The sequence below is a fragment of the Dendrobates tinctorius genome, unplaced genomic scaffold (genome assembly GCF_039654945.1).
Source record: "Dendrobates tinctorius isolate UK_male_01 unplaced genomic scaffold, ASM3965494v1 ptg000038l, whole genome shotgun sequence".
NCBI lineage: Eukaryota > Metazoa > Chordata > Amphibia > Anura > Dendrobatidae > Dendrobates > Dendrobates tinctorius.
In genome coordinates, this window is record NW_027361706.1 from 10,502,501 (window position 1) to 10,530,322 (window position 27,822).

Consider the following 27,822-nt stretch of genomic DNA (forward strand, 5'->3'; position numbering starts at 1 on the left):
AAGGTGTTGGATAGAGTTGAGGTCCCCCCCAACGCTGGCTCTGACTGTAACTAGGGCTTATTTTTGGAGTAGGGCTTATATTTCAAGCAAACTTCAAAAATCCTGCAAAAATCATCTTGGAGGTTATTTTCAGGAAAACACGGTAGGAGCATTTTTGTCTATTTTCATCTTGGCTCATGATTCCATAATGGGCATCATGTCTTCCTTTTGATGCCTCCAACACAAAGGTCCTGATTCACCACTTTTCTTAATTTTTTTTTGCCCTGTACTCATTACGGTTTTGTTTCAATTTTTCAAAATGGTGCCCACTGTTCACAAAATTTACGCCAAGGAAAAATGATTATTTTTGTCATTATCCTTTTTCTTTTTCTACTTTTTAGCACAAAAAGTTCTGTACTTCTCATAATGGGGTAAAAATTACACCATCATTTTTTTTTTTTTTGGGTACATAAAATCTCCCCGTGGGGGAATTGGAGTACATTTACGACAAACCTAGGCAACTCGAAAATTAGGAATCAAGAGCGAGAATCTTTGGAAATCCAAAACTCTGTGCACACTAGTGAATTAAAATTAAAAATACAAGTGAAAACATATAAAATAGACTTAAAAAAAAAAGGTACAAATGGAAAAATGTGACGCAGACGAAAAGGCGCAAAACTCTAAAAACTCCACAAAAAACAGGTGCAAATATAATAATGAATTGGGCCCAATGGGTTCAGTTCATTCTTGATGTATACAACTTTTTTGTGCTACTCATGGATCACAGGGAGCTGGGGGTCATCAATGCCAAATTATGGGCACCACACTGGAAGGAGAAGCGCTAGTCAACCAACCAAGAGTTAAAATCAAGCCAATTTGCCATTCTAGCTTGTCGAATCTGATCTGAAAACAATGAAGGACGGTGATGGAGTAGATTTATCGTTCTATGTAGTAAAAAGTAAAAATAATTTATTTGCCTCCTGTTCGGAGCGTGCAGATCTTCTCAATGTCATATTGTCTCTGTTTTTTTATGACGCTTTTTATCTTCTTGTGTGTTATTTTCCTTTCCTGTCATTCTCCATTCTCATAAAACTGCCTGACCCTGTTATTCTCGGTGCACACAAATACACATAGCCGGGGGCAACTCGCCACAAATCATCCGGTCTCCTGAGGGTTTGTTTGGGCCAGTGATGTATTTAATGACAGGAGGGCAATGTTGGGAAAGAAAGGGCAAATTATCATAGTGTCCATGTGGACCATATATGTCCTTGGCATGGTCAGACGGCAACGAACACCTGATCATGCACTGAGAATAGCAACGTATTTTTTTTGCATTACGTCTGCAGTAAAGAGGGAAAAAAGAAGGGAAGACCAAAATATATAACATACCCTCATGTATGGCCAACCAAAAGCCATCGAACCCACTGGAAGGGTTTTTTTCCTTACCATAGAAGATTCACAGTCTAGTTCTTCCAACCAGTTCCACAACCATGAATTCTGTTGTTTTATCCCATAATTCATTTTTTCAATTCTTTTTTTTTTTTCAGTAAACTTTTGCATTTTTATGGGGATCGTGGAGCTGGATCTTTTTCTCAATTATCGATTTTTCACCCGTAACTCAGACGTGATGTCTAAAATGGTTTATCATACTGTGAAAAAGTTGGAAATGGAGACTTGTATACATAAAAAGGGTAGTTTTATCCCTGCCCGCTATGGACAATTTTCATTTTTGTTTTCTTCCTCCTTTTCTTCTAGGAACTATAACTTTTTTTTAATTTTTTTATTTTTCAGTCAACATGCCTGGACAAGGGCTTGTTTTTTGTTTTTTTTCAGGATGAGTTATCGGTTTGAACACTATTCATTTTACCATCCAAAAAAGGGAAACAAAAAATACACAAATGATGGAATTTTTTCACCCCTTTTGAAATTTTATTTTCATTTTTAAAGCGTTCATTATGTAGTAAAAATTACCTGGTAAACTTGTGTCCCAGGTCAGCATGAATACAGAAATAGCAAGCTTGTATCATTATTTTTTTTTTATTTTACTGGTGAAAAATATTCAGGAATTGATTAAAAAAAAAAAAATATAAAAAAAAGTTTGTTCGGCTGTTTTTTAAGACCCTTACATTTTTTTTATTTTTCCATCAGTGGATCCTTGTGAGGGCTAGTCTCTTTGCATGGTGAGCTAACATTTTTACATTGGTACTATTTTGGAATACATATGATGTTTGGATTGCTTTTCATTGCATTTTTTTTTGAGGTGTGGTGATGGAAAAAATGTCCGTTCTTGAGTGTCCACTATCTTTTATTTTTTTTTATTTACAGCGTTGACTATACAGGTTAAATACATTTATATTTTGATAGATTGGACCTTTAAGGATACAATAATAAGGTCTTTTCACTTTTTATATTCTTATTTTTAAATTGGGAAGGTGAGTCACATGTTTTTTAATTTATTTTTAATTTCAATCTTTCTAGTTTTTTTTTTTAAATGAATTAAGTGAGCGGAATCTGTGACTATCGGATTGCTTGTTCTAGATATTGCCGTACGACTGTATTGCAGAATAAAACTAGAATCACAAAATCTTGTGTGGGCATCACAGGAGTATGAACATGGCAGTCATGGGGGGGTTCAATCTGGCTCCTAGCTGCTATGGAATCTAGTCATCACCCCAATATCACCTTGGATCGCTTGTCTTAAATGCCGCAACATTTCAGAGATTAACAGCGGTGATCGCTGTTGTTACAGGCAGGTGCCGGCGGTATGAGGCAGCCCCATACACCTAAACCCGATCTGTGACTTTCATGTACGTTACATGTTGCGACAGGAGTTATGTTTACATAACAGAAAAAAATGGAAGTTGGCCATGCACACGAGATAAGTGCTGGATGAACACTCACTGTGCCGATAGATATCATTCCTGACTCTCCAATACACAGGAACACACAGCTGAACATTCATGTGTTTTCAAAGCATTTCAAGACTCCAATGGCGGCGTATTATCTCCTGTAATAATAAATGGATCGGGTGTTTAAATTTCAGTTTCCCAATCCTTCTCTCCACCAACATAGGATGGGTGATGTCTCATTGATAGTGAGGGTTTGACTGCTGGGACTCGCACTGATCGGCAGAAAGGTTATACCCGTTAGAATGGCGCAGCAATGTGCATGAACAACCTGCTCTTCATTCATTCATTCATTCATTCAATATGGGGCTGCTGAGTGCTGTGCTCAACTTTCTCCAGAGGCCCCATAGTGAATGAATGGAGCGGCGGTCGGAAATCCACCCTGCCGCTCCATTTTGTAATTGGGATAGAAAATTCCCCTATCTCTCGTTCGGTGTGAGTCCCAGTGGTGGGATACACATTGATCAGCAAGTTATCACCTATCCAATGAATAAGTTCACTGGACACTCGTTTTAACACCAATGAAGAAAGGGTAAATCGGAACAAAACTTTGGTAGAAGTCGTTGGACTTCTGAGTGTGGGAGCTGTGGACTTCTGAGTGTTCATTTGAGCAATCGGTGGAGTCCTAGCACCCGGACCACCACCAATCTACGGGGAATTTAAGAGACTACAAAATGCACATTTACAGTATTTTTTGGCAATGTTTAGTTATACATCACCTTTATTAGAATCCTGCTTTGGATACTACCAATTTTATGGTTCCAAAATCCACGTAGAAGAAAGTTCTTGAGTGCGAGAAGAACTAAAAAGGTGTCTGGGGGGAAAACAAAGCATTCAGTGGTGGTTCATGGATGTGTGAACCTCAATAGCCTAATTGAATGTGTGTGTTTTCTTGTAGGATGGCCGAAACCAGCGAACTATTCCACTACCAGGCTATGAAGTCAGCGTTCCAGGTGCTAGTGACAAAGTGGACTTAAAATATGTATTTAAATTGAGCCAGTCCCAGCAAACTTTATTTTTTGGCGCGGAAGACGAAGATTTGCTTCTAAAGTGGATGGGAATTCTAAGTAGGGCGTCCAAAGGAGAGAATACAAGTGATACAGAATAGCCGGAGAACGTCCAATGTCCACCTCTCAGAAACTTTTATGGTTCCATTGCAAAAAAAAAAAAGAGAAAATCTTGAGTATTGACCCTTTGACAACAAAGTAACTTCTTGACTTTATCGTGTCTACATATTAACATCCGTGGTGTTCCCCATTGTATGTTTCATATTGGTGCCAGTGAACAATGAGTAATCTCGTGTTTTTATTCCTTCAGGTAGACCGACCGAGCATCAGACGTCAGCACAATGGTTTTTTTTCCAGTCTACTGTTTTGTATATGTGTATTTAAGTAAAAAAAAGAAGAAAAAAAATAATCTAAAATACTATTTAGTGCAAATTGTATATGTGAAAATAGTTGAATTTTTGTTATCCTTGAAATATCCAGAGCTGAAAGATCGAATAACAGGTTTACAAAAAATCAAACAAAAAAAAATGCAAAACACCCGAGGCCTTGCCTGCACAATTTTGGAATACAAGGATGTGGCTGGCCACGTACCGTTCCTGCACCTGTAACCTCTTGGTCCAGAAATAATAGCTTTTTGTCGTATATATGTCCGATATTAAGTATTCAGATTCTGATTGTGTATGCTCATTTGACATGCCATGCAACAATAGTTATGGGGAAAAGGAAAAGTCTGTAAGTGTTATCTATATGTTATGCATTAATGGATTCTAGAAGGACTTTCCGCCGTCCCCCAACACATGACGAAATCCCTGACCCAAGCACCTTCTGCATGTTTGAATTACTGTTATAAAGTCTGTTCGAAATGACAATTTTAGCACTGCTGGGAACATGCTTTTTTTTTTTTTTTTAACCGTTATTTCTGGTTAACCTTGTGTTTCTATTTATGAGTTGTAAATAATGTTCTATACATATTTTCAGACATTTTAAAAAGAAAATAAGCTAATAAAAAGTTTAGCACAGAGCGACTCGGGATGTAATTTTTGCGCATGTTTATGTGACGTAGGGCTCTGTTCGCAATACGTACGAGTAACCGTTCCCAACAGAAACGTTAAACGTTCCCAATATCTAGGCTGAATGCATTCGAAGACTTGTAAAACGGTCAACAAATATGACATAAGAACATTAAACCTACAAAAGGCATGATTAAAAATATGTATATCTAAAAGATAATGCCTTGTTGGTACATACATGATGTCACGAACTTTCTTTTGTGCACTGACACCCCCCCCCATGATTTTAATGTATACATTTTAATAATCTTCTAAGGAACTTAACCAAAAAAATGAACTGGAGTAGAACGTATAAGTTGGTTTGCATGCAAAATAGGAGCGTCTTCACACTGACCATTAAACAGACAAAACCTAAGGCAGAAAAAGAATGAACATATACCCTGCAGTAAGTAAAGAAGTAAAAGCAATAGTGCATATACATAGCATGGGGTACTTGATCTACACCATGTTTGATTTAAAAAAAAAAAAAAAAAAGCTTAAAGGCCATCCTGCCAGCATCAAGGTGACCCAAATCGGGATGGTCCTAACCTTGACACATGGTAAGTTTTTAACACTAAAGGTTAGGTCCATCCCGATTTGGGTCACCTTGACGCTGGCAGGATGGCGTTTACGCTTTTTTTTAAAATCAAAAATGGTATTTACAAAGTATATTTATGTGCACTATTGCTTTTACTTATTTACTTACAGCAGAGTATATGTTCGTTTTGCTTCTGTCTTAGGTTTTTTAATTATGTATGTACCTATAAAACTATAATAAATATTAATATAAATTATATTTATTTATATGAAGACATATATTTATACATGTATATGTGTGTGTGTGTGTATATATATATATATATATATATATATATATATATATATATATATACACTTTTCTCATGGATATTCACTCCGTTTGTAGGTTTAATATATAATTTAAAATATCCACTTTTAATATGCTTTATTCATAGTGTGGTATATTTCTATATTCCATAGGCGCATGCAGTGCGTCAGATATGCAACTAGATGTAGTATATTAATGTTGGTACATTTTCCCAACTTAAACATGAAGTGAACAGACTCCAAAACAATTCTAGATTCTGTTTAAAGGGGCTGTTCACACTTGGTGTACTTGAAACACAGCGTTTTACAATAGCAGCAGAATGAATATTTCTAAAAATTCATGCGAATGGTGCATAATTTTGTCTTGCGGTTTTTGTCCTTGTGCATCTTTTTTTTTTTCCAAGTTTACTTTTGTGTTTTTTGCTGCATTTTGACCCATTGCATTTAAAAATGAAGTAAAAACACACTGTGCGTGTATTTCTCGTGTTTTTTTTTTTGCCTATAATATCGTGGGTGCAGTTTTAAAGAAGGAGGATATTGCATCATCCAATGTGTGAAACAACGGCCCTTAAAGGGAGTTTGTCAGCAGGTTTTTGCTATGTAATCTGAGAGCACCATAATGTAGAGAGAGAGACCCTGATTCCAGCGATGTGTCATTTACTGGGCTGTGTGTTGCTGTTTCAATACAATCAGTGTTTTATCAGCTGGAGATTATCACTGCAGGACTAGGCGTCTCGTGTCTCCAAGTCCAACTCCACCCCACCCACTGAATAGTAGCTTTCCCAAACTATACTTTTTCACAGAAATCTGTGTTGTGGATAAGAACTGAGCACTGCTAGATCTGCTGCACCCACAAAACTGGAATCGGGGTCTCTTTCCCAACCTCATGCTGCTGTCTGATTACAGAGCAAAAACTGCTCACAGATTCCCTTCAAATACACAAAAAAATTTGTATAAAAAAGTATGTAAAATAGGCAGCATTTTTCCTGCCAATACTCTGCTTATTTCACGCAGAAAAATGCTATGTGTGAACATAACCTAACGTTCAAATTAAATTTGATGGCTTCTCGTTTTGGTGAACAGTAGTGTTTTCTGGTAACAAGCGCATCCAACATTGGGCTACAGAAAATAAAGTTTGTCAGATTGCTGAGCTTGTGTAATGTTTCCAAGGTTTTTTTTTTTTGCTTTTTTTGCTATTAAAATCACAATGACCGCTAATGAAATACTCGAATGTCATTCTGGAAAAGGTGCAGCATTTATCAAAATAGTCTTGCTGGAAAAACAGGCTTTGTTGCCTATAGCTCTTAATTACGGGGCTGCTTTAGTTTTCTGGAGCAATTTAAGAAATGAAAACGTACCTGTTATTGGGCAACAAGACCAATTTTCTAGCAGACATTTTTGATAAATGAAACTCCAAATGTATCATCGGTGCAGCTCCCAGAAAATCTTGTGTTACAGGAGAAAATATCGAAAAGACCGCAGTCAGCTTAAATTTTTGTAGTCAACAAAACATTGCTTTTGTGCCTTTTTTCCGGAGTAAATCTTGCTCCAATTGTGATTTTTTTTTTTTTTTTTTTTTTTGTTTTGTTTTTTTTTGTTTGTCTTATTCGGTGTTTAATTTGCTCTTTTTTTGGAAGAACTTTAGCTTTGTCTCTTTTTTGTTGTTGTCTTTTTGGCTATTATTGCTGTTGTTTTGGACATTCAGATGTTTTAGTCCAAGTCTTTTGCATCTTTTCAAAATGTCATACTTTTTTATTCTATTCCAATACCTTACTGAAGTGCAAAATTTTTTATGCAATTGATAGACTAATGGAAGTAATTCCACAGTTTATAGACAGGATCATGTCACTTTTTACTCTTAAATATGCATAAAATTAAAATAACCGCCTTTGAATTTACATTGTGCGCCCATTTTACTGAATTTGCTGCAAAAGCTGCCAGGGCAAAAAAAAAAAGAAAATCCAAAAACTGCAAATGATTATTATGGCTTTTTTTTTTTTTTAATTCTTGGAATTAGTATTTTTTTTCAAGGATAATCACTTTATCTGGACATGCTAGTACAACCCCAATTCCAAAAAAGTTGGGATGTTGTATAAAATGTGAAGAAATCAAGAATGCATTGATATGGAAATCTTAGATTTTTTTCACAGCAGAACATAGACCACAGATCTGAAGATAAATGATGGACATTTTTCCATTGTAATTAATACAAAATAAAAACTCTTGTAAAAATTGATGGCAGCAAAACATCTCAAAAAGCTGGGGCCAGGGCTACTATTGTGTAGCATCTTTTTACAACCGTCTGTAAACATCTGAGAAGTGAGAAGGCCAATTGCTGTAGTTTTGGCAGAGGAACATTGTCCAATTCTTGTCTGCTGTAGAATTCTCGCTGCTCCACAGTCCGGGGTCTTCACTGCAGGATTTATTTTTCGTTTCACCATGCGCAACCCGAACTCCTCTTCTGTACCCACTGGAGACCACAATCTAAATTCAATATCAGCATGTCTTTAAAGAGTAAGAGGAAACTGGAGAACCTGAAGGAAACCCATGCAAACACGGGGAGAACATACAAACTCCTTTCAGATGTTGTACTTGGTTAGCTTGGAACCCAGTGCTGCAAAACAGCGCTAACCACTGGCCACTGTGCTGTCGATGCTGTTGTGATGGTTGCAAGGCCTTCTCCGAAATAGACATGGCCTGTATGGGAGCATATATTGTAGTCCACGCAGAACCTTGTGCTCTGGTCTTTTTGGGGGACAAGGACTGTGTTGGTTACCAAGGGACTGCATGAGGGGACAACCACTTTCAACGCTAACATTTCATCCACTTCCTTCCAAGTAATCTGATGATCCTCTGGTGCCACTCTGTAGTGGCTGTCTAAATGGCCTTGCTGTCCCGGTGTCTACGCGATGCTCAGAGTGGTTCAGCCAGGCTGGTTACAGAAGATCCCATGATACTGAACTGACCTCCTTTTGTGGGTGTTCTTGGTTCCAGTCGGCCAAGCGTTGTATTAAGGTCACCCGGTTGTCCTCCGACAACCACTCTAGCTCTTTCCCAGAGCAACGGGCTCTCAGCTCCTCCTTTTTGAGCCTCTTATAGATGGAGTTGGCATCTCTTCTTCCAAGTCACAGCTCAGTAACCTTTCCCGATAAGCTGTCCAGAGATAGGTGATCCCACTGCTACCACCACGTGTGAACATCTGAGGATGTGGGTTGTATTAATCATCTAGGCAGGCAAGCGATGTAATTAGTTTTATTTCTTCTGTCCATGATCTTACAGCAACTTCAGGTAGATGGCCACAATGAGATGCCCCCAGTCCACAAGATCCCAACGCAGAACCGGTAATTCCACTGCTTCAGTACCAAGCGATATTCAACTTTTCATTGGCCCACAGTTTTTGTAACTTCAACTGGTATAGTATGCAGTCACAGCCTGTGCTCCTCCAGATGACTGATATGATTGTAGCATGAGCATCCAGCTCCACCCAGCAACAACCTCACTATTCCCTCATCAGTGCCCTCAATACCCCAAGCCGCCCCCAGAATTGAGTCCAGCTCTCAGGAAGCGTCATCTGAAGGGGTCACCGAGGAGAAAAAAGCAAAACAAGCTAAGTCACAGAAAACCAGAGAGGTTGGTAACTATGCAGATTGCAGATCCCTGATCTTACCACACAACTCTGCAGTTGCAGTAGCAGTGGAGCGTGTCTACGATGTTCCTAGACGCCTCGTCACGGCCGGAGGACTAAATAAGCCTAAAGCAAGAAAAGGGAAAACTAACTGCCCCAGAGCAGACCCCAAAGGAATAGATAGCCCCCACACATGTATTGACAGTGAAACAAGATGAAGGCACAAACACAGGCAGGAAAATAGGCTGAGCAAATGATGGGGCCCAAACTAACTAGACAGGAAAGGAAAGGAAAGACACTGTCTGCAACCTGCAAAAAACCCTACAAAAATCATGTCTAACACTTCTGATAGCAAAATTAACCCTGAAGTCACTAGACTTCTCCCACTATATCAGCACTCTGAAATATTCTGAGACAGAGCAAAAAGAGACCGAACTAATAAGGGACAAAAAGCCAATTGGCAAAATACTGATAAATAAGAGTGGAAATTCAGCACAGCCCCCAGCTGACCACACAAAAAACTGAATAGACCAACAAAATCAAGTGTGAACATTAGCAGAAAAACTTAGCTTTAGATGACGGGAACAGGGCTGAAAACCAAGAGCTGACAAGCCAGAAGGAATCACCAGCAACTGAATAGGGCGTCGGCTGTCTTAAATCCAATCTGAGAATCCTGAGGTCCAATCGTCATCCTCATTCTCAGGTGGCAGACCTCCACCGATCAAACCAGCCTCACCACCACCTGTCACCACCAGAGGGAGTCTGGAAGGGGATCTCACAACTGGTGAACCAGAGAATGCACTCACAACAGTCATCCCCAAAGTTAACTCTGCATTGGTGGAGATATTTTCCTGATGCTGAGCCCGTCACCTCGGACTGCTTGTGAGATCCCTTGTGGTGACTGCTCCACTGGGTGTACTATCCCCATCCACATAATGGGACTAGTGATTATGAATCTAGTGTCTGGTCTCATGTTTGAATAAGAGGCAGCCAGCAGGTCTTCCTCTGCTTACTGTCATTAAATGGAAACATTGATTCTGAACAATATAAAGGAGACATTTGTGCACCTTAAACTGATGAGCAAGCAAATTTCTAATAAAACACAACAATAAGATTGACGTAACCGGTGTTCCGTGCTAGAAAGAGTCTGCATCCCTTGGAGCCGTAGATTCCATTCCACATCCATTGGTCCATTAGTCTTTAGTCCATGGTCAGCTCATCACACCAACTTTTTGAAAATTATGGTTGTATAACATGGTGAATAGAATATGGTAAGCTTAGGACACAAATTAAGCCATCAACTTTTACGACTTCTCTTGCGGTCCTCTGCCAAATCTCTTTCCCCAGGAAATGGCTCTCCGGGTGTGGTGTATTATTTTGTAGTTCTTGGTTGTGCAGAACAAAAAAAAAGCTGGGTGTAGAGGCACCAATAATTAGATGACTATTGATGGCTGGACATTCTGTATTGCCTCTGTTTACACTGTAGCCAGTGGTGTGACTTGAAAGGTTGTTGACGCTAATGAAAAATCTCCAAAGTGGCCCCCAACTAGAATAGGTCTTTACTAATAATAATCTTTTCATATGGGATAAGGGAACTTTGGGGCCCGCCTAGTCTCCAGGGCCTGAGTGCGAATGCAACCGATGCCCCTGTAATGGTTATGCTCCTGCCTGTAGCTTATCTTATATGTGCTCCTATTTTTTTTTCAAGCTGTGGACATAGATGAAGTACTTATGTTTTCTTAAAGGTGTGCATATTCAACTTTGTCCCATCCAAACAATAGAAAACATATTCAGTAGTGTTCAAAATAATAGCCGTGTGTTCAACAACGTTAAGTTAATCACAAAATCTTTCTACTGGTTTTTATTTCCAGCATTAGGAACATTACACACTGTTTCCTAATTCAAAACATAACGAGAAATGTATAGAATTTTAACTACTTTACAGAAAATAACAAAAAATGAACATTAGTCTGTTTTAATAAAAAATGGCAGTGTCTTCATTTGTTTTTACAAACTCACAATATGTACTTTTGTTGAGGATTTAGCTTTCCCGTGAATCACTAACCTAATATTTAGCTGTATACCCACAGTTTTTTAGAAGTGCTTCACATCTATGTTGCAGAGTCACCCAACTTCTAGCACCTGTCACCTGTTATTCCAGGCCAGGATTCTTGGACTACAAATCAGTCGAGGGTACGTTGCTCACCAGAAAGTCCTTTGACCTGACCGATCCATGCAAATAAGGAACACAGCCACCCGTAGGCTGGGTGCAGAAATATATCCAAAGAGAAGAAAAGGTAATGCTGGGTCCTTGAATTAAAAATATCCTTGTTTTTATTTGAAAATCATTAAAAAAAAAAAATCACATCAGGGGTAGTCAATAAATGGTTGATGCGTTTTGGCAAGAGCCTTAGTCGTAAGGTATGCCTGGACTACATCCCACAATATTTAGCATTTGTTGGCTTTGCCTCAGAAATGGCATTTTTGATGTCACCCCACCAGTGTTCTATCAATGGAATTGGGTGGTCAACTCCATAACCTCAATTTTGCTGGACTGAAACCAAGGTTTTGCTTGTTTACTGGTGTGTTTAGGGTCGTTGCCTTGTTGAAACACCCATTTCAAGGGCATATCCTCTTCAGCGTAAGGCAACATGACCTCTTCAGATATTTTAATATATGCAGACTGGTCCATGATCCCTGGTGTGCAGTAAATAGGTCAAACACCATAGTAAGAGAAACATGCCAAGATCATGTTCCCACCACCATGCTTCACTGTCTTCAGACTGTGACTTGAATGCCGAGCTTGGGGGTCGGCTGACAAACTGTCTGTGGCCCTTGGACTCAGAACGATTTTACTTTCATCAGTCACAAAATGCTTCTCCATTTCTCTTTTGGCCAGTTGATGTGTTCTTTGGGAAATTGCATCCGCTTCAGAACATGTCTTTTTTTTTTTTTCTTTTTTTAACAGTATGACTTTGTGGGGACTTCTTACTAAGAGATTAGCTTCACACAGGCGACTTCTAACTGTCACAGTTCTCACAGGTAACTTTAGACGGTCTTTGATCATCCTGGAGCTGATCATTGGCTGAGCCTTTGCCATTCTGGCTATTCTCCCGTCCATGCGAATGGTAGTCTTCCGTTTTCTTCCACGTCTCTCTGGTTTGGCTTTCCATTTTAAAGCATTGGAGATAATTTTAGCTGAACAGCCGATCATTGTCTGCACTTCTTTATCAGTTTTACCCTGTCCATTCAACCTGTTTTTTGGGTCTTAATTTCTATCCACATCTTGATACACTTGACTACACTGTGTTTTAGATTTAAATTTGTTTTCCTAATTATTTATTATATCTGCCTTAAAAGTAAATTGTTGATACCCATCATAGTGTAATCTTTCAGTGTTACCTTGGCTTTTCAAGACTGTTGTAGGTTCCTCTCGCTCTTTTGTTCCTAATTTACATGAGCTCTTAATAATTTGCCATAAATATTTAATTGCTGTAATTAATTTTGAATGCACACGGGCCTTTGCAGTTGCTTTCTGCTGAGTAGTAAATGTTAATTAATTTCTCTAAAAATTACACTTATTGGAAATGTTTTCTAGGATTTTGGTTCAACTCTGCTTAAAGTTTCAGTTGTTCCAGACTGAGGTTTAATTTAAAGAGACACGGTCATATCATTCATGCATCCCAAACAACTCCACATAAAGGAATGTTTGGCTCTGCCACCCAAGCGCTCATGTTTTTAACCCTTTCACTCTGTAAATTGCCTCTCCAGAGAGGAAGATAACTATAACTCTGGTACCACCTATTGGAAGAAGCAATGCTAAAAGTCAATAGCGACCTTTTAACGAGCCTTGCTACGTGACTTATGATAAAAGCCAAACCAGAATCTCAATTTGCAGACAGTGTTTTGGGTTGCTGCCCCACATCAGTGCAAAGTTTAAGATGAGATTTGGCTAAGTGAGAGGCGTCTGACCGGGATAGGGGGTAATGATTCTCTTTGTGGAGCGTGACAAATGCAATGCTCCTCTGGGAAATTAAATATGTAAATTGTATGTAAATTCAGCTAGGAAGAACTCTAGTGCCATCTATTGGTAGTAGCAAACCTAAAAGTCAATATCGACCCTTAACGAGCCTTGCCACAGCATCGCTGCATGTAGTAGAAATCTATCTCCTTTGAAGCCCTGCTGGGTTTCAGAGGAGCTCCGTAATGACAGACTGTCATTAGGCTGGCATGACAACCCTTTGGCAACTCATGATCACGTTACGAGCGTGCTGATGGGTGGAGAGAATGATGAGCGCTCATGCCGATACATGATAAATGCAGCTCTCCGAAATTGACACGAACAATTTAACAGGTAAGCAATCGCAGTCGGAGCATCGCTACTGAGTAAGCTGAGGGCTCATGTGTGAGCCCGCTCCATACACCCACTTTGCGCTGTACTTACAGTGGGGAAAAAAAGTATTTAGTCAGTCAGCAATAGTGCAAGTTCCACCACTTAAAAAGATGAGAGGCGTCTGTAATTTACATCATAGGTAGACCTCAACTATGGGAGACAAACTGAGAAAAAAAAATCCAGAAAATCACATTGTCTGTTTTTTTTTCATTTTATTTGCATATTATGGTGGAAAATAAGTATTTGGTCAGAAACAAGCAATCAAGATTTCTGGCTCTCACAGACCTGTAACTTCTTCTTTAAGAGTCTCCTCTTTCCTCCACTCATTACCTGTAGTAATGGCACCTGTTTAAACTTGTTATCAGTATAAAAAGACACCTGTGCACACCCTCAAACAGTCTGACTCCAAACTCCACTATGGTGAAGACCAAAGAGCTGTCAAAGGACACCAGAAACAAAATTGTAGCCCTGCACCAGGCTGGGAAGACTGAATCTGCAATAGCCAACCAGCTTGGAGTGAAGAAATCAACTGTGGGAGCAATAATTAGAAAATGGAAGACATACAAGACCACTGATAATCTCCCTCGATCTGGTGCTCCACGCAAAATCCCACCCCGTGGGGTCAGATTGATCACAAGAACGGTGAGCAAAAATCCCAGAACCACGCGGGGGGACCTAGTGAATGAACTGCAGAGAGCTGAGACCAATGTAACAAGGCCTACCATAAGTAACACACTACGCCACCATGGACTCAGATCCTGCAGTGCCAGACGTGTCCCACTGCTTAAGCCTGTACATGTCCGGGCCCGTCTGAAGTTTGCTAGAGAGCATTTGGATGATCCAGAGGAGTTTTGGGAGAATGTCCTATGGTCTGATGAAACCAAACTGGAACTGTTTGGTAGAAACACAACTTGTCGTGTTTGGAGGAAAAAGAATACTGAGTTGCATCCATCAAACACCATACCTACTGTAAAGCATGGTGGTGGAAACATCATGCTTTGGGGCTGTTTCTCTGCAAAGGGGCCAGGACGACTGATCCGAGTACATGAAAGAATGAATGGGGCCATGTATCGTGAGATTTTGAGTGCAAACCTCCTTCCATCAGCAAGGGCATTGAAGATGAAACGTGGCTGGGTCTTTCAACATGACAATGATCCAAAGCACACCGCCAGGGCAACGAAGGAGTGGCTTCGTAAGAAGCATTTCAAGGTCCTGGAGTGGCCTAGCCAGTCTCCAGATCTCAACCCTATAGAAAACCTTTGGAGGGAGTTGAAAGTCCGTGTTGCCAAGCGAAAAGCCAAAAACATCACTGCTGTAGAGGAGATCTGCATGGAGGAATGGGCCAACATACCAACAACAGTGTGTGGCAACCTTGTGAAGACTTACAGAAAACGTTTGACCTCTTTCATTGCCAACAAAGGATATATCACAAAGTATTGAGATGAAATTTTGTTTCTGACCAAATACTTATTTTCCACCATAATATGCAAATAAAATGAAAAAAAAAAAACAGACAATGTGATTTTCTGGATTTTTTTTTCGCAGTTTGTCTCCCATAGTTGAGGTCTACCTATGATGTAAATTACAGACGCCTCTCATCTTCTTAAGTGGTGGAACTTGCACTATTGCTGAGTGACTAAATACTTTTTTTCCCCACTGTATATGCCGATGTCGTGAAGGGAGTTAAAGGGCAGAATTGAGAAAAAGTTGCTGCCAAACTGCTCTGACAGCCACTTATCTCCTCAAGAGCAAAAGGGTCAGAAGCTTAAATAGATCTTTCTCTTCCTGATATCATCTGTTAGAGGAAAGTTGGAAGCCCCAATACATTAGATGGTTGGCTAGCTTTAGTCATGTGTCTGAGGATCTCAACAACATTTAGTTCTTTTTCACACATTTTTTTGTGGAAATATATTGAGCCGGTATTTGTTATCAAAAATCCATAATGGAACAAACGGAGAAACTGAAATTTAAAAATTCACAACCATTTTGGGTTTGGATCATACATATATTGATTAAAAATACTGTAGAAATGCATAGTTGTCAACATTTCTGGGAGTGTTTAAAGAATTTCTTCAAAAATGTAATATAATGGCCCTCATCATGTAATTCAGACTGCAGCTTGTCCTACTCAAGTGTCAGGATGGGCTGCAGTCTGAAGAAACACTGCTCCTGAGACCTGTGTCTCAACTCACAGGAGCCTAGATTATGAATTTTTAGGTTCTAATTTCACTTACTAAGCTTCCTCCTAATTTGTAGCCATCTTGGACATTAAAACATGTTAAAGAAAGAGCTTTCACCGCTCCTGACATCTATTTTAGAAAATACTTACGGTATATTCTTCATAAAAGGCTATTTGGGAACATTGATCCTTAGAAAACTGTTATGTTTTTCCTCTGTTATTCCTTCAAGAAAGTTAAGAATATATTGATCAGTTGACCAGTGGATGTTACCAGTGGGGGGGGGGGGGGGGAGTGTCCCTATACAATTAGATTATGCCCAACCAGAGTTAACACAGACAAACAGAGTAGGGACACACCCATTTGACAAGAGGATTGGTAGCACCCAATTGTCATGTAATAGAATATTCAGAAGAAAAGAAAAACAGAACTACAGCACAGTGATTGCAAAAACTGACATGTCAACTGATCTGATTCTTCAAGTCAATCTCTCCACCTATGTGATCCTGTATTTCAGACTTAAGTGGTTTTCCAGGCATTTAATATTGATAAGATTGGTGGGCGCTCGGCACCCTGCAGCCTCATCAATTAGTTATTAGCAGCTGCAGGATTAAAGAAAAAAATGGCAGAACTGAACAGCACCGACTGCTCTGAACAATGTGTAGCTGCCAATGTCAAAAACTGTAGATCAGTTCCCGTCCTCTTCCTCTCTGAAAAGACAATTTGAATATTTAATTTCCCAGAGGAGCATGCGTGGCCTATAAGTCTCCTTACACCGACACAGAAAGCCACTCTTCACAAGGAGAGATGATGCCCCTTACATCGCAGTACGAGGCCTCTCACACAGCCAAATCAGATCTCCTGTTTTGCACTGAGGAGGAGCAATACCCCAAAACATGTCTGCAAGAATAGATTCTGTCTTGGCTTTTCTCCTAAGTAATGTGGCAAGGTTCATCACAGGGTCAATATTAACTTTGAGTATTGTTACTTCCTATGGATGGCACTAGAGATCAAGTCCTCATCCTCTCTGAAGAGACAATTTGCATATATAATTGTCAATGTCAGTTCAGAGAGGGGTCCGACACCCAGCCTCCCCAGTTGATTAGTGGGGCTCCAGGTGTTGGACCCCAACCGATTTGTTATTCGTGACCTGTCCTATGGATAGCTCATCAATAATGCACAGATAACCCTTTTAAGTCATGCTTAAAGTATGGTCAAGGTTTCTTAGACTTGATTCACACATTGCGATCATGATGGGGGTTTTGCTGTAGCACTTTTGCTACATTCATGAAAATTTGGTGTTGAAATTTTGTTTTATGATGTCACTTTAGAAAATCATTGCAAAAATGCTGCATTTTTTAGAAATCGACAGTAAAAAAAACCACCTCTGTCTGCAAAACCCTAATGGGTAGTTTGTATCCGGCTGCCACTGTGTTCTTTTCTATCATGGGCTGTCTTACAACACAATAAACGTTCATATCCTTTCCGACTTTACAAGTGACAGGCCTTTCCATTTCATTTCTTTTTTATGGACATTAAAAGCCTAAGTAGCAGTAACTGCTGAAATATTTTACATCTTGATGATTTCAACAGACTTCCATCAAGCTTTCGTTAAGGGCGGCACGTCAATGTCTGGGCTATTTCTTGCTTTACTTTTTATTTCTAGGCTATTTGTACATTTTTGACTGTTAATTAGCTTTCCTCTACAGATGCAAAATACAATACATGCAAGTAGGTCAAGAAAAGTGTTGACTATTTTACAGGATGCTAAAACTGCAAATTCTCTAGAAACAATACAGGTCTGAGATACACAATAAAGGAGTTGTCTGGTCTTACAATGTTGATGATCTATCAGATCAGTGGAGGTTCCCGTCAATCAGCTGTTTTGAGCACCAGTGGCAGCTGGATGAAAACGGTGACCAGAGGCAAATATGACCGTTCCATTCTCTGTGTAGTGGCCCTCACAGCTTAAGCCCTATTAAATTCAATAGGTCCAGAGCTGGAGGTCTCAGCAAAGACACTGAAATGTGAACAGAGCTGTGCTGCCCCCACTGTTTACTCCTGGGAGAGTTGACAACAGCTGATTTTCCAGGGTGCTTGGTGTCTGACCCCCAATGATCTCATATTGGTGACCTATTCTAAGGGTAGGTCATCAATATCTGAAGCCGGGATAACCCCTTTAAAGTGCGCCGATCAACAATCCATCTAATGTGTATTGTGGTCTCCTGGAAATGAGAGCTGTTTGGCCAACCGCTATCTAAAAATAGGCAAAAACTGTATATGGGGGTATTGCAAGTTTAGAAAAACATATATATTCCTTGTTTAGAAAAGTTTTAATACTCCATTACGGTTAGGGAGCCGGAATGAGATCGAAACCCAGAGAATGGACAGGTTGACAGCTCTGCCCACCCACCAGAGAGTGACCGTTTCTAGTGAGGAGAGCCGCCGGCTAGTCCGAGCACTGTGTTCCAATCTTAGTCTGATTTGTACAGCTGTCTGACTGTCTCCTTAAGGCTAGTTTCACACTAGCGTTAGGAGTCGCAGTGCACGGCCGGCTTACAGCTCTGGCCCCTGACGCGCCCCATCCGGTCAGCTCCTCCTATAGGGGGAAAGACGCTGCATGCGACCTGCGTACCCTATCGTTAGCAGGCTGTGCGCTGGTATGATTTTGACGGTGCATGCGCCCTTTTGACGGTGCACCGAGCGCACCAAAATGCAACACGGTGTGTTTGGCGCACGTCGGCGCACAGTCAAAAGAGCGCATGCGCCGTCAAAATCATACCAGCATACGGCCTGCGTACCCAATGCTAGCGATAGGGTACGCAGGTCGCAAGCAGCGTCATGCGCCCATAGGAGGAGCTGACCGGAGGGGGCGCGGCAGGGGGCAGAGCTGCACGGCGGCCATGCACTGCGCTTCCTAATGCTAGTGTGAAACTAGCCTAAGCCGTAATCCATTCCTTGTAGCTTTCAAGACCTCTGCTTTCAGCAATCAATTGAAACCTTCATCGTTTACATCCGGTGGGGAAAAATAAAATTCCGTCCTGATCATTTAATGGACTTAGGCTTTTGTAGATAGTCATCAGTTTAGGCTGAAGTCACATCTATTGTGTCTTTTTGTTTTGCAGTAAATTTTAAACCACAATGGGATTTTCTGCCCCTTGCGATATAGGTTTTCATTACAAATTTCACACTTTCCAATGCCAAATATGCAAGAAACAACCGATGAGAAAACAAGATAGGAAAAAAGGACGATGTGATACAAAAAGTACTTTAAAAAAAAAAGATAAAACTTTTCACTTTTCATAGTCAAATGAAAAGATTTATTTGCAGAAATCATATTGCCCTATTAACGGTTTCTTTTTTAATTAAATTTAATCCAAGATATTATTTATTTATTTTTGAAACCTCCGTAAACCCAAGAAAAGTGATTAAAGGAACTTCATAGAAATCAATCCGTAATTCATATTAAGTGAATGATATTTGTGCCGCAGTGAGCAGGGGAAATGGTTTTAACTATTGCAGTTTATTTAATTTGTAGCCGCCTCGGGCAAATTCTGTATTGCTGATTTGCTGGTATCATCTAGAATGAGTCGGCCGCTATCGTTGATAACATTATCAGGACATCCTGCCTTTGCTGATTACTTTTAATCTAGTCCTGAATGAGAAGCACAAACCTCCCATTCTCCGGACTTCAGAAAATTCCATTTTTAGGTTTTCAAAAAAAAGTAATTAACGTCTATGGAAGAAAATTTCCATTGCACTCAACAGACACCGGTCTGGAGACAGAAGTTGTCGGAAGATAATATTTAGTTAGCTCATCTTAATCTTCTCTCCTTAGCTGGCTTTATTGATTCGCAGTATAAATATTTAATTGTCACTTTTATTAAATTGTGAACTTTATTAAAATGACAAACAATTAAGTTTTTTAAATAATTCTATGGTCCGTAATGTCCAGAAAAAAAAAAATACAATTTTTATAGATTTATTTTTTATTGGCCCCATAAAACATGTAAGTTTAATCTGTCACTTGTCATAAATATTTATTTTTTACCTGGAGTAAATGCTTCAGTTTTCCTGAATCTGGCGATGTTTTTCTTTTGTTCCTGCTCCTCTCTGTTCCTGAGATATGGTTGCCTATTCCTTGTGTATATAAATTTAGGGCCCGATTTATTACTATATTAGTGCCTTTTTTATTGCCCATATTTTTGGTGTGTTGTTTTTCATTTGCACCTATTTAAAAGTCTATTTTTTTGCACTTTTTTTTAATTAATTTATTTTTTTCATTTCGGGAAGGTTTGGGGTTTCCAAATGTTTTCTGCAGATTCATCAATTGCGATTTTAAAAAATTGCACAATTTTAAGTGCAATTGTTCTCCAGTCCTCCTCAAGAGGGAGCTTATGTACACCAGGTATTTTGCGACAAATTGTGTGATCTTTTAGTGGAACATGTGACTAAATATAAGTCTTATGAGTTTTGGTGAAGAAAATGTGTGTTTTCTCTGATAGTGTTCAAAAAGACTCCATGTGAACATGCCCTAATAGCTACCAGGGTTGCCACCAGGAATTTCAGGGCCCCCTTGAGACTCCAGCCAGGCTCCACCACAGCTCTGCCTCCACCCTTCAAACCTTCCACAATCTCACCACCCACTCTTGTGAAAACTCCACTTCTGTACCACGTCCTCCTTAGGCCTGTTTCACACTTCAGTTTTCTGGCGTCAGTCAAAATCCGCCGTTTGCCGGAAAAAACGGTTCTGTTGGATTTGCCGAGCAGATCATTCATTTTCCCCATAGACTTGTATTAGCGACGGATTGTGATGGATGGCCTTCCGTTGGGTCCGTCGTATGGCGGATCCGTAGGCTCTTGTGTATCCGCTGTCTGGAGAGGACGGACTTTGTAACTTTTTTGTCTGCGTTGAATAGGCGGACAGCGACGGATCCGGCGTCATCCATCGTTGGCTAGAATGGAAGCCTATGTCAAATGACGCTGTCAATCAAATGACGGAATCTGTCAAATTTGTGTTTAGTAGCCAATTGGCCAAACAGCCCCAAAATCTATGTAAACCAGCCATGTGGCTTCATTCCTCAATGTGCCAGCAAGCATCCAGAGGAAGAAGCCTGCCAGCAACACTCCTGCCATCCAGAAGCCTGCCAGCAACCTGCCTGCAAGCCAGGAACCTGCCAGCCAGGTGATTTGCGGTGAGTGTGTGTGTTTGCGCGTGTGTGTCCAGCCATGTTTTTTTTTTTACTGTACATGAATTTTAAACAAAGTTCTGCGATGTGGCATGTGTGTATGATGGCGGTGTGTGTTTGTGCTCCACGTGTGTGTGTCCAGCCAGGTTTTTACTTTACATGTATTTCCAAAAAAGTTCTGCAATGTGAGTGCCTGTGTGGCGTGTTGTGTGTGTGTGTGTGTGTGTTTTTTGCCTGTGTGAGGTTTTTTTTTTTGGTTACATTTTAATGTATATATATCTATAACCTGTCTCCTCCATATGTCTCTGAACTGATCTCCCGATATCTTCCCTCACGTAATCTCTGATCCTCCCAAGACCACCTTCTCTCCTCCACACTTATTCGCTCCTCACCCAAACACCTACATGACTTCTCCCGAATAGCCCCCATCCTCTGGAATTCTTTGCCCCAATACGTTGGCTATCAACCACACTCGAATCCTTCAGACGGAACCTGAAAACCCATGTATTCAGGAAAGTTTACAGCCTGCAATGACCCCGCTACCTCCTCACCAGTACTGGAGCTACCGCCTCACCATCACAGGAGCTGCTGCAACCCCCCAACCTACTGTCTCCTTCCCCACCATCCTGTAGCATGTAAGCCCGAAAGGGCAGGGTCCTCTCCCCTCTGTATCAGTTTTTCATTGTTAGTTTGTTTACTGTAAGTGATATCTGTCATTTGTATGTAACCCCTTCTCATGTACAGCACCATGGAATCAATGGTGCTATATAAGTATTAATAATAATAATATAGTACTCGCATTTAAAATAAAGAGCTGTGTAGCTCTCACTTGTTTAAAAAAAAAAATAATAAAAATTTATACAAAAACTGTCCATAGTATTATTTCACCAAGGTAACTTGGAAAGTGTGGTTTATGAAAAACCGGAAAGCACAACATGCAATACATAGTTGTTTGCGGGTCTATTTTTTTAAATAAAAGGTGTTTAACAATGTCCTCGGGGAAGCTATCCTGCATACCGCGAAACGCGCATAGGGGTACACAAGCCGGCACCTGTGACATAATAAGGACATGATGGGTATGTTTACTTCGCTTATTTTAGATTACCTTTCCCTTTTCTCCTCTGTGGACATTGTGCAATATGTCTGGTAATGTGTTACATTGGCAGTATACTGCTGTGATGATTATGTACTTATCCTGAACGTTATACCACAACCAACCCTGTGGTGGAGTCTGTTTTCCCCGCTCTTCATACATAATATGCACAGACATCTGTGTTCATTACTAGAGTGTTGTTTGATTGACGGGGGCTGCACAGTCCACTGCAGTTCTGGGTGCTTATATTTAGCCCATTATTAATGGATATCACCATATATTATTATTCGGGCTAAGTGCAATTTACTATAGGATTAACTCCTTTTAGCAGCAGTTTTTGATTACCAGCTAACATTTTCTATTGCATAATTTCTCCTTGGAGTACGATTGAGGTTCTCATGCTCACCATCAGGTTGCTGACTTGTTTTTCTATTTGCTCCGGGTTACTTATGTGATTACCCATCTCACCGTTTTTTCATTATCCTGTATCTTTGTTATGTGCCTTTTCATTATTAATAAAATGTACTATGCTTGAAATGGATCTGGACTCCACCTTTTCTCCAATTTTTTCTTAGTTTCAATGAGAGTCGTCTCCATACAATGAGATTTTATGAGGCATTATCTGTGTATTTACAATTATGGAATAAGATTGATTCTTTGGAGTATTTTCTTTATACTAAGGAAGGAATATATCAAGTTTATACTTCTGGGCTTTGGTAGTTTTTTTGTGGTTACAGAAGGGTGATGGTTTTGCCTTCTTGAACATTGCTCAGATATAAAATTTGAGCGGGGTGGTTTAGAAACCTATTAAAGTAGTTATCCTTTTATTAGGGTGGGGATCCTATGGAGATTATTTTATTGGGGGGATGGTTTGACATCCTACTACCTCTTGAGCTACCTTTTTATTTTCTAATTCAGCTGCCTAAATCTTAACAGGTATCTTTATACTTGCAAATCCAAGCAGGGACAAGGCCAGCCACCAGTGACAGGGCCAGCCGGTAAACTCCTGATGTAAGTATTAAAGCACATAAAGTGTTACATATAATTTGTATAGTTTCTAAACAAGTGTCTTTATACTTGCATATCCAAGCAGGGACAAGGCCAGCCAGCAGGGACAAGGCCAGCCACCAGGGACTGGTGATTTTTTAACAGTCTTCACAGTGGGCTCCTGAATCCGTTGCTGAGGAAGGCGGTCTGGACGTGGACCACCTCATTGAAGAGGTATGAAAACGGGAGCCGCTGTGGAACATTGCTAACCGCAGCCATGCTGATACATATGTCCACCCGTCAGCTCTGGGAGCAAGTCTGTTTAATCGTTGTGGACAACTGGGAGAACCTCGAACCTCTGCAGCATACTCAAGCGCATAAGTATTCACAGATATGGGTTTTAGGTTGTATAACTGAATGTGTTTTAACCCATTTGTTTTAACTTTGCAGGTGAAAGGGTAGTCACGTGGTGGTGGTCACTAAGGGATCCCTTCAAGAGGTACTTCAACAAGGAGATGCGGGCCCCAAGTGGCTCTGGAGGATGCAGGAGCAAATACAAATATTCAAGAGCCCTGTTATTCCTCCGGGCGACGATGGTGAGCAGAAGGTAAATATTCCACAACCCATTTAGGAAGTCACAATGTTTTGATGTCTAACCTTATTTTTGGTTTACAGTCAGGGCAATGCAAGATCAATATATTAATTATTTTTTTTATTTCCTTTCACAGCACCGTTTGTAGCAATTGGGAGTCTGCAGCAGAATTTGACCCCTCTGGAGCGATCCCACAGGAGTCCGCCACCATGGGCCACGTCGAGCGACCCGACCCCTCTGACCCTTTGTCTGACCCTTCCTTAACTTCTGGTCCCTTTGCCACATCCACCCGCGCTGGAGCATCTTGGCAGACATCGTTACATGAAGCTGCTCTTGACGCTTTAGCTTTCCCTTTACCCCAGCCCTCTGACACTGCCGCCACCTCAAGAACACCTTTTAATTCTGGCCGACAGCACCTGAGGGGTCAGAAAAGGAGTTATGCTCCAGAGTTCTAGCATCCGAATGCATCCTTCCAGAATGCAATTAAACTTTTGGCCGAGCAAGTGACTGCTGGGTTCAACATGTTGAACACCAGCATCCTTGAACTTAGCAGTTGTATGGATAGGATGCATTCAGATGCAAGTAGACAGTCGAAGCACCTATATTTTCAGTCTGTACTTGTGAGCATGGAACATCTAACTCCTGACCTGCAGATGCATGTAATGTAAGGTTGCCAGTTTGCTCTAGCGTGGGCCATCTCCCAATCCCCTAGACCTACCACATTAGTTCCTCCCACACCTTCCCCCCATCCACTGTCCCTCCTCCCAATCCTTCCCAGTACACAAATCCTTCCCAGTACCCAACTCCTTGCCTTTACCAAGACCCTTCCCAATTCCAAAATCTGTCCCAATTCCAGAGTCAGTTCCAGTACCACATGCCTTCCCCACAGTTTTCTTCCCCGTCACATCTTCCTTCCCCGGCCCAGCTTCATATTCCTTCCCTGGCCCAGCTTCCTGGAGTGTACAATTTCCCACCTACCCCAACACAACCCCCACTCAACCTGTCCTCCCTGCTCAACCTCATGTTTTCTCCCCACCTTCCACTTCTGATCAACCCCAACCCAGTCGCCTTTCCCCCCTATCGACATGGTCCAACCTTCCAGCCCCTCCGATACTATCTCCACCCGACAGTTTACTGATTTACTGTTAAGTTGATAAATAAACACGTTCTTTGTTTAAAAAATGATTTATTGGCTGTCAATTGTATTTAACTTAAGTTGTAAAGGTAAAAACATTGTGATTTGCCAAAAAAATGCCGCCAACTTTGGTGAAGACACAAAACTTGGTTTAATTAAAAAAACATGGTATACTCACAAGTGTGCCTGGTACAAAACTGGGTACAAAACACATGGTATAATCACAAGTCTTCATAGGACAAAAATGGGTACAAACCACATGGTATAATCACAAGTGTCACATAAGCAATAACTTTGGTACTCGCAACACATTATCTCACAACACAAACATATCATACCATGTCATCCTGCCAATCAACTCTTTCTTCAGGTGACATAAAGTAGTCAGCAAATTGGTCCCTCGTTCTTGAAATGGCAACAGCACTCCGAAAAGTTATATTTTCATAATCACGCAAGGTGGTTTCGAACACATTTTCCTCCATGGATACCTGTTCCTTGGATATAACAAAATTGTGCAGGACCACACAAGCCTTCACAACCTCATCCACAGTCTCAGTTTTCAGTTTGATAGCGGTAAGCAGGACTCGCCATTTTGCTATGAGAATCCTGAAGGCACACTACACCACTCTTCGCGCTCGTGTTAAACGATAGTTAAATATTTTTTTCCTTTGCGTCAATCCACTACTTCCATATAGCTTAAGCAGGTGTGGTGTAAGTTGAAAGGCCTCATCTTCGACACACACAAATGGCAAGGGTGGCCCAGAGGTTCCAGGGAGTGGTCTTGGAGGTGGAAATTCAAATGTGTCTCCGTATAAACGACACCCCATTGCTGACATTTTAAAAACCTGGGGATCATTTGAGTGGCCATAGGCACCGATATCCATCACGATAAATTTGCATTGGGCATCGGCAATGGCCATCAGTACAATTGAGAAATACTTTTTATAGTTAAAATATTCGGAGCCCGATCCAGCAGGTTTTACAATCCTTATGTGCTTCCCATCAACTGCACCCAAGCAATTTGAAAACTGGCATATTTTTTCCAAATTTTCGGCATTCTCCAGCCACCTCTCCTGTGTTGGATATGGGACATACTCTTCCTGTAAACAATCCCACAATGCCTGGTAGGTCTGTTTCACTATCCCGGATATGGTAGAAATTCCAAGATGGTATTGATAATGGAGGGAGGAAAAGGATTCTACAGTTGCAAGGAATCTGTTAAAAAAGGCAATGACAATTAATAAAAAAAAAATACCAGCAACAATATGACAGTTAGAAATCTGCTGAATGAGATAGCATAACATAAAAAAAAGTTTACCGAAGAGTCACCATCAAACACTCCACCGGTGAAATGGAAAAGTGCAAATAGGTGTCCTTTCTCTTGATTCATTCTCCCACACGTTCCAACAAAATGTTGAAGTATTCAGGTCTCATGCGTAAATATCGGAAGAATTTTTCAGGGCTTTGCCTCAACTCCATATAGAGCTTTGAATAGACCCCACATGTCATTTGCATTGATCGGATGGATCCAAAGACGTCTCTTTCGTCGCTGACGCAGGAAGCGCTTTCTTGCTTCTTCCTCCTTGTCACAAACAATCACTGCCAACCGATTGGCCTCAAAAGCAAAATCCGCATATATGCATGCAGTGTTCACCAGAACTCCTTTCATCTCTGCCATTTGCTCTACAACCTTTCAAAGATGGGTTGGTCAAACAATCAAGATATATGTTTCCAGTCATTTACAGTAGCCAATAACATTTTAGGAGCCTCCCATCTGGCTTTTAAAAAAAATGTATCCGTCGAGGAAACAGATGAAAAAAAAACTGATGCAACTGATGAAACTGATCCTTTCTTTTGGCGGATCTGCTAGACGGATCAGTCGAAAAAACTGATCAGTTGCATCTGTTTGCATCCATTTTTCAATAATTTTGACGGATTTGTCGTTCCTTCAAAACGGCGGATTTTGACTGACGCCAGAAAACTGAAGTGTGAAACAGGCCTAACTAATCGCACATTAACAATACCCATCCAACACCATATCACATACATAGCCAGCAACATTAGTTTTGGCCAAAAGATTTTTTTAAGCCTGCCACCACAACAAGGTAGACTCGTTTGGCTGGGCCCTAGTCTACTTTAACCTACTAAAGATTTATTAAAATATCCAATACTCTTTATTGGCATATTTGTATTTATTTGTCTTTAAAGGAATGTGTGACATACATTTTTTAAAATGACCAAATAATAGCACATACAAGGAACAAATACCTTTACACTTTGACCAGATCACATAAGCACTGAGGAGAGGTGATCTTGGGAGGACTGGAGATTGAGTGTCATCAGCATATAGATGGTACTGAAAGCCATAGGATTTAATAAGTTGTCCCAGACCAAGGGTATAGATTGAGAAGAGAAAAGGACCTAGGTCAGAGCCTTGAGGAACACCAACAGAGAGAAGGCGAGATAAGGAGATCCATGATAGGGCGAGATCTTTGAGACCAGAGGAAGAGAGGATATGTAGTAGGAGGCAGTGGTCAGCTGTGTCAAAGGCAGATGACAAGTCTAGAAGGAGGAGTATAGAGAATTGTCTGTTAGCTTTGGCTGTAAGTCGTTTGGTCAGGGCAGTCTCAGTGGAATGGTGGGGACGGAAGCCAGATTGTAGGTTGTCGAAGAGCGGGTTAGATGCAAAGAGAAAGGAAAGTTCAGCGTGGATGTGCTGCTCAAGGAGTTTGGAAGCAAATTGGAGCTACGATATGGGGTGATAGCTGGACACAGCGCTCAGGTCAAGGGATGGCTTTTTGAGGATGTGTGATTGTGACATGTTTGAAAGCAGAGGGGAAGGTA

General features: G+C 40.6%; 2 protein-coding genes across 3 annotated transcripts in view; both read left to right on the forward strand.

Annotated features, from left to right (window-relative positions):
• FGD3 (FYVE, RhoGEF and PH domain containing 3) overlaps window positions 1-4,911 on the forward strand; it is a 325,835-nt gene extending 320,924 nt beyond the window's left edge. The window contains exons 20-21 of one of the 2 annotated variants that reach the window (XM_073574191.1): window positions 2,128-2,159; window positions 3,784-4,911. In XM_073574191.1, coding sequence (XP_073430292.1) covers window positions 2,128-2,159; window positions 3,784-3,862 — 111 coding nt within the window. In that variant the 3' untranslated portion in view covers window positions 3,863-4,911. The remainder of the gene's footprint in view (window positions 1-2,127; window positions 2,160-3,783) is intronic. The other variant, XM_073574190.1, reaches the window with a different exon arrangement.
• A 2,556-nt stretch (window positions 4,912-7,467) lies between these two features.
• LOC141088223 (speedy protein 1-A-like) overlaps window positions 7,468-27,822 on the forward strand; it is a 32,126-nt gene continuing 11,771 nt past the window's right edge. Inside the window, exon 1 of the mRNA XM_073574192.1 lies at window positions 7,468-11,709. The gene's annotated coding sequence lies outside the window, so the exon portion shown is untranslated. The remainder of the gene's footprint in view (window positions 11,710-27,822) is intronic.